We start from the raw sequence: 7,718 nt of genomic DNA, 5'->3' as shown, positions 1-7,718 counted from the left end.
TTCTTTTAATGTTCCTAATGTTTTCATATGTAGGCGGTATATATTTCTTTTTATATCTACATCACAAAAAGCCAACAAACACGGACATCGAGAACAACATAGAAGAAATTACTTGTGCTTAATAAATGAAACTGTAGAGAGTTATTTCATTTATTAGGCACAAGTAATTTCCCCTATGTTGTCCTCGGTGTCAGCGTTTGTTGGCTTCTTGTGATATGACTAATAAAAATCGGGCCCCTCAGTTAACCCCCCTTTCTTCTCGTTTCTTTTATATCTAGTCTGTTTATTTAGAGCATCTAGCCGCAATGCATTCTCCTCTGTACAACTTTTATTTCGCTTCAGGCGGTGTTGAGCTGTGTAAACAAAAAAAAGTTGGTTGGGGGACGCTTGCTACATCCAGCTTTCTGAGCCCCTTTGCGCCGGTTCCCTGGGCAGCTACCTATTTGTTTGAATAATGAGAAAATGGAATGAATATCTGAAACTTGCAGCATCTGTACAACATTATTCTAAATTTCCATAAAAGATTTCTGTGTGCTTTCGCAAGCCAGGAACGTGCAGTGTACCGCATTATAGGAACTATCTCGGACAACGTATGTTTGTGCAGGATAGCCAGCGGTGAATACCTTGAACTCACCTCCTCACTGTCACGCGTCACGGACATCCCTATCATGATGCCGTTCACAAAGGAAAAGCGTATTTCGCACATTGGTTTCATAATATTTCTTACAGATACGTTCGGCCTCCCGGAAATCACACAGGGAACCTTCTCGTGGAGTTTTTTCGCCTTTGGATATATTAAAGACCGGTTTATTGTCAAATAAATAAGCAAGGTGTTTGCGTCGCGGTATACAGTGTTCGATTCCCGACCCTTCCTTATATGGCATTGACCTTTCTCGGCTTAGTGGCACCAAAACGCTTGGGAACGGCGTTGGCCCCCAGAGGGCCTCGCAGCCCGAAGCGGTGCCCGATGGCGACGTCGGCGCAGTTGCGGTACGTCTCCTGAGGACCGCAGCCCAGCGCCATCTTGCCGTCGCCGCAGTCTCCCCAGTTGTTCGCTGCAACAGAATTACAGAGAGTGGGTTTAGAAATTGTGCTAAGTGGGAGCCTTTATTACTAAATAAAAATGACCGGGAAGTTTATGTAAGTCGATCGACGTCTAACGGAATGGGTTTCCCCCCTTTTACCGGCTTCTATTCTTTATCTGCATAAAGTACGGGACATCCCCTTAGTTATTTAAATCGGAAGTCCAAAGACTGCCTGTGAATGTAATCGTAAACCACCGATAGACCTAGGTTCTCTACAAACATGCATTGTATAGATAACATAGATAGCGATGCAGGTATTTTGTATGTATTGGTCGTATGAATTCTGACAAATAAAATTAGCGCCGTTTACTTCACCCTGGACAGACGCCTAACTTTTGCTAAGCGTTTTCCAAGTTCAGTGCTGTCTGTGAATCTCATCAAATCGAATCTCTTGATTTGCGGCATCACGGTACGGAAGCACTGGTTTAATCGCATTGTCGAACTGCTGAAGCGAAGAGAAGGATACAAAGAAGTAAGGCGACAGAGGTGTGTGAAAGAAACGTCGTGTCATGGCACACAGATCGAAATAGCTATTGAACGTCTTCGCGTTGCAGACCTCAGCAAGTATCAGGTTGACCCTAGAGCTAAGTACAACTATGGAGGGGCCGCACAACAGGCTATGGTCTTTATTTAACGCCCCGTAATATTGTTTAAATGGTTGCCCCTTTTTTGTAGTCAACTTCGTACAAACTTTTCGTAGAAACGTTAAGCTCGATTCTTGAATATCACCAGCGTCCTTTCTTCTTTCGTTGTTGAACTACGTTCGAAGTGACTGTTGCGATAAAACACTTGTGTGGTGCACCGTAAACTCGTATCATACGCACATCCATTCCACTCAGAATGAAAAAAGAAAAGAGAAGTGTGGGCACATATCGTAATTCGGACAATGTTGAAATGGCCTCCATATCTTCAGAAATGGTGCATTGCGGCAACGCCGAAGTCCGCGTACGTCTTTCTTTTTTTTTTTTAAACGGTCCCACAGCAGCTTATTCATTGCGACAACGCGGATGGGCCAGTTCACCTTCATTATGGTGCCAGCACAAAAGGGGGACGACGACTGAGGGATAACCCCACAAGGTAAGCGCCGAACCAACTCTCTCAGTTTCACGTCCTACCGGAGCCCGCCTTTTCTGTAGTGAGCGCGAGATGCCGCTGCGATGCATTGAACGGTTGAACCAGGTGCAACGAGCGGTTCAATTTCCAATTCCGGTTCCAATTCCAATTCCAACGTCAGCCCCATTCTTGACTGCGTAACACTAGGAACGCCTTCGCAGACCGCGTGACAGTGCCCACAGAAACAGTTCTGTATTCTCGGTGTATGTGTGTGTGCGTGTCTTTGAGTTTTTTTTAGTTTTTTTTCATTATTTTTCTCTCTCTTACCTATCGCATCCCTTTGCCCCTTCCACGGTACAAGGTAGCCAACCGGAAATAATATCTGGTTAACTCCCTGTATTTCCTTTGCCTCTCTCTCTCTCTCTGACGGTGGGGCGCCATGACTCTGCCGTACTGAAGTGCTAGTCGGAGTGCACAGGACATCAGAGTAGCAAGGCACGAGGGGTCGCGGTAAATATGTGCTAGATCACATCAGGGTCGTTGTGACATCGACGCGGCGCCGCTTACCAGATCTCCAGTGCCAGCGGAGGACGCAGTAGTCGCAGGTGAGGAGCTCCGGCAGCTGGACCTGAATCATGTAGAATCCGTTGGCGGCGGTTGGCAGCCGGTAGCGGGTCGGCGGCTCGGCCGAGTAGAAGGCGGACTTCTGCAACGCCCGGCGAGAGAGTAGACGTACGTATACACGTACATTTACACATACGAATACATACGTGTACACATACACATACGTATACACATACGGATACATACGTACACGTACGTATGTGTACTTACGTACACGTACGTATACAATGTGTGGATGTACGTTTAGGTTATCGCTAAAAATTCCTTTGCACTCGAGGCTGAATCAGAACGTTTGGTCCTGGCTCTCGCTATCACGTGCAACGTTCAAGTCCCCGCCGTAAAGCGCATTCTATACCCGAGTTTCCGATCCGCCGTATTCTGCAGGTCGATAAGATTGACCCGCATTTTAGCTCACTTCCTTTAAACAATTGATGCGGATTAACTTGCCCGAAAAGCAATTTGGCTCGTAGAGACACCGTGTGGAGAGCTCTGAATTATTTGTGTGACCGCTCGAGGTCCTCTATTAAATCGTGGGGTGCTCAATGACTGCAAACTGCGAAGTGGGTTATGAGCTAGGGGTGTCTTAAGAGGAAGCCTTAGCTCATGGGCTCCTGTCTAAACACATGAGAAAGGAGAAATAGTTTTCCTCGGCAACCACTGTACTGAATTTGAAGAGGTCTGTTGCATTTCAAAGAAAAAAAAATAAAATCTAGTGAAGGTAGGAAGCAGATTATTTATTTAGGTCATTCATATTTATAAAAGTCGTTTAAAATTGGAAGCTTTTGTAAAGCGAAACTGTTCAGTTTAGAACTGAATAGTTATCATATAACTGTAATTTATTAATAATAAAAGTTATTAATTCATTATATCTACGATAACTATTATTAACAAGTGTCATTAACTAGTTATTCAGTTTAGAATTGAACTGAATGATATTAAGGTTCTGTAAATCGCATCTAACTTAGACCTAAAGTGGACAAATTGAAGTATTATACATGACCTTTAAATACTGCACTAAGATGTGAACAGGGATTTTGCAGAACACTTGGAAGCATTGCAATAAATTGCGGTAAAATAGAAATTAGTATATCAAATTTGTCCGCTTTGGATGTTCTAATGGGCGAAATTTAGAGAACTTCGATATCCGTTTTTAGTACAAAATTACGGATTTGGAAAGTAAGTTCTATTTATTTTTTAAAACTTACCAACTATTGCGAATTAAAAAAAAATGTGAGCCCTAAATGCATATTTTGCTTTAACAGTTCATAGAATTTAACTTTCTCAAATGCAACACATTTTACTGAAGATGGCCCAGGGGTTATCTCAGAAAAGCCTTTCTGCGTATTACATTTGTTTGCATAGGAGACAATGTAGTTGGACACGAGCTGGCACTTCCTCTTAAGAGGAAGTTATGCGCCGTTAATAAATTAAGGCTGAACCCCGCGTGTCCAGCTGCTTGAGAATGCGTCAGTCTGCGTGTCAGTGTGATGCCAGAATTCAAGTAGCGCTTGGTCAAAAACATAGAAATGAATGTAAACGAGCTTTGTTTTTTTGACTCGGGAGATCCGCTTATAATACGTTCTGTCAAACAGGAGTGGCCGCTGATCTCGACCACGTTCTGAGTGTTGCTTGTTTGTTTCTCTAGATTTGTCTACTCTCCTTTTTCGTGAGCCAATGAAATAGTAAAAGAGAGAAAGGGCCAATTTTGTAATGGTTGCCCGTGTTGAACCAACATTCAGTCACCATGTTACTATACGTTGGCGTTTTGATCTGCGCTCGAGTGTTCCCTTCTTTCCTCGTGTCCGATCTTGTCGCGCAGCTTCTATCGATGAAACAGCAATATGCCTCTGGCAATGGCACAACCTTTCTTTGTCGGTGTTGATGTTGGTGTGAAACTTGTTTTTCGGACAGCCTGGTTTTCGTAGGCGCACCACTCAATTATTCATTATCCACAGTGCCATGCATACACATAGCACGTAAGTAGTAAGGAACAAGAAACTGGAGGACGCTTAAGCTTCGCCTTCAACAGTGGAACGCGATAGCGTTATCGCGCCCCGTTCGCACCGCCCACTCATTGCTCGGCATGCTCTTGAGTCACACAATGACGAAACGTGTGCCTGTGCAATCAGAACGAACCAAAGAACTCGGTGTCTCGGAGGGAGAAACGATCTACGCGAGCCAAACGTCGTGATCGGCACGGACAGCCGGGCCGCGAGGCGCCATGAAGGCGGACGCGATTATGGGGCTGACGCCTCGATGGGATCGTCTTCTATCTCGCTTGGGAGCATCACGCAGACGCATGACTCCTCGCCAGCAGCACGGCACACATCGCAGGGGACGCTTTCCCACCAGACGCGCTACGGCGCAGCGATCACGTCAGAGGCGTCCCGCATCGGACGCTGCACCTAGGAATCGCACTGTGGGCGTAAAGAGGAGCCGCGTCGCCTAAACACGAGGGTTAGAGTGACGCACGCAGCAAATTGGAAGGGGAGAGAGGGAGAAAACTTATTAAACGCAACGGTATTGGGGCATCCTCGCACCGGTCCCTGCACGGCCCCAATGCGCTCAAACGAGACGAAGGGGAGAAGCGGGCTAGTGGCGCGCCACCTGTCGTGGCAGCGACGTACATTGCGAGAAGGGGGTCTTCTGTGTTTGCCGCAATATGGCTCTGCGTGCGCCCCAAGCGCGGAAGAAATGTAACGGAAACGTACTTCGCTACGCGTTTAACTGCGACTTCTGCAATTTACATGCTCATAATTACCGATATACACCACAGTATAACTTTCTACGGCACGTTTCTAAGGCAGCACCGCATTCAATAGAGGCACTTTTTCCCGCTTTGAAGCATCGAACTCATGGCTGAGTGGTAGCGTCTCCGTCTCACACTCCGGAGACCCTGGTTCGATTCCCTCCCAGCCCATCTTGCAAGTTGTTTTTATGAATTGCCTTCCGCCGTATTTCGCTTACGGCCAACGGCGCCGACGCCGACGACACCGGCTTTTCTGCGACACGAGCTGCTCCTTAACGCTATCACGTTAAAAGGAGCACCAACGGTAGCTGCATCGTCAGCAGTGCGCAGAAGGAATTGACGTACCCTGAAGCTTAGTAAACATCGCACTGCCGTAACCTGCCGCTCTTCTATCCCTTTGAACAAACCTCCCTACAATGAACGGAGCTCGTGGCGTGATACAATAACCAACAAGAACCACCGGGAAAGTTCACCTTCCAGAAGCGCAGGGGTGTTCCAAGCGGATGGAAGCATTACCTGACCAGCGGTCGAGGTAAGCAACAGATGTCTAAGTATCGGGGCAAAAGAGAACAGTCTTGAAAGAGATCGCTAGAGACAGCGTCGTTACGGGCATAGGTAACTGTTCAATGTAGAGATAGGTGTATATGAATGAGAGATAAAGGGCGTGTAATTTCCGCGTCGAGATAGATGTTTTACCCTGCGTCCCGGTCCGCTGGCAGTCACCACGGGGAGCGGGTGCATGTCGAAGCACTCCTCGCTTTCGGCCTCTTCCCACGATGCCCTGGGGCAGAGCGCGAACTCGAAGTGTCCCAGGTGGTTGGTCTCGACGTCGACGACCAGGTCGACGAGCTGCCCGGGCGCGTAGCGGCGCACTGTCACGTTGCGCGCGTACATGTTGCCGGTCTCGTGGCGCCGTGGCCGTGGCTGCGCGTAGTTGTCGCCGCACACGCCGCAGCGGCCGCCGTTGTCCTCCCACTGGGCCTGCGGTTCGCCGCATAGCACCCGAGCTCAACGGCAGAAAGGTTTCGCGCAGAGGCGTCAGTGTGCTCACACGATCATCCGTCTTCGTTGTGTGTTTCTTCAAATTCAAGCAGTAGCCACGTACGCAACACACCCAAACATACACAAACACGCACGCACACGCTCATGCCCGCACACAAGCACGTATATCTGCGTCAAACGGCTAGCGGGTGTGTTTTCGCCATCCGCGTTAGAGTGTCTTAGGGACGCGTTCATTATATTGCTAAAACATATACTTTAATGAAGCATTTCATTACCGCTTACCAGAAGTTACTTGATATTGACAGTTTCAGTTCATCTTTCAAAACATGAAGTAAAGGACATGTCTTTCACGTACTTTCAGCTTGACGGTAGAATGATGTATTCCGGAGAGTCCATATATTTACGACATGGCCAACAATGGTCATGGTATACTGCAGGCTTCGCCGCTTTGCATACCGAATGGCTTACCTTTATGCCTCCACAAAAGAGTTCCGTATCTTCGAAGTTGGGAGGCGTGTTGTAGCTTATCCGCCACATCGCGTTTCTGGCAGGCGGTTCGATGAGCCTGCCGTGGCCTTGTGCTCCAGGAGTGTGAAGTACGACAAACATCACCGAACAGAAGGCAAAGATCACAGGCCTCCTTATCCACAAAGGGACTGTGTTGAAAGACATCGCCAAGACGTCTCCTGGCTCTGGAAAAGACACTAAAGGTTATGCTGTGCCAATCATGTCAATATATAAAAACAACGTGCTCCGCGTCTTAGCATTTGTTTAACGGCGTTTCTGGGTATAGTAAAAATGAAAAAAAAAAGATGTTGCGTACTTCAATTTCATCTAAGCTCTGCAGGCGCTTCTAACTTTGGGTAACATTGGTCTACGTGTCAGTTGAATCATTTTCTTGCTGTGCCGTTGGTAACAAACTTGTAATATCGTCTGCGGGTAACTTAATTTAGCAGTAACATGCGTTCGGTTATTGCTTAGGCATGTCCGTGACAAGACGGCATGCTGTGTACAGGAATTTCTTCGAATAAAGGTATTGGTACCAACATGGGACCTGTAGACCAGTGCAATGAATTTTCGCAAGAACACTCGCGAGGCGCGACATATCAGTTTCCCCACGTTAGTCACGCCTCTAGGTGGTTGCCAAGAAAGTTTACACCCTTTAGATCTTGTCTTGTTTCCCAGCAATAATCGCGATCTGTCTT

At 47.1% G+C, this 7,718-nt stretch overlaps 1 protein-coding gene across 1 annotated transcript; it reads right to left on the bottom strand.

The window, feature by feature from the left end:
• Window positions 1-811: 811 nt before the first annotated feature.
• LOC142587016 (uncharacterized) lies at window positions 812-7,234 on the bottom strand. Its single transcript, XM_075697890.1, has 4 exons — window positions 6,982-7,234; window positions 6,208-6,492; window positions 2,706-2,844; window positions 812-1,055 (listed from the first exon to the last, which is right to left on the bottom strand). Exons 1-4 carry the CDS (start codon window positions 7,183-7,185, stop codon window positions 874-876), a joined length of 810 nt encoding a protein of 269 aa, XP_075554005.1. The 5' UTR covers window positions 7,186-7,234; the 3' UTR covers window positions 812-873.
• Window positions 7,235-7,718: the final 484 nt, after the last annotated feature.

Source organism: Dermacentor variabilis, chromosome 7 (assembly GCF_050947875.1).
Source record: "Dermacentor variabilis isolate Ectoservices chromosome 7, ASM5094787v1, whole genome shotgun sequence".
Lineage (NCBI taxonomy): Eukaryota > Metazoa > Arthropoda > Arachnida > Ixodida > Ixodidae > Dermacentor > Dermacentor variabilis.
Note: the sequence above shows the minus strand (reverse complement) of the source record. Positions and strands in the feature narration are given on the sequence as shown.

What these genes read in the sequence shown, in the direction of transcription:
- LOC142587016 (XM_075697890.1), bottom strand. Translation starts at nt 7,185, where the DNA reads ATGTCTTTCAACACAGTCCCTTTGTGGATAAGGAGGCCTGTGATCTTT. An exon ending in TCTTTTGTGGAGGCATAAAG is followed by an intron (nt 6,493 to 6,981) that starts GTAAGCCATTCG and finishes GGCGAACCGCAG; the next exon opens with GCCCAGTGGGAGGACAACGG. An exon ending in CCGCTGGCACTGGAGATCTG is followed by an intron (nt 1,056 to 2,705) that starts GTAAGCGGCGCC and finishes ATTCTGTTGCAG; the next exon opens with CGAACAACTGGGGAGACTGC.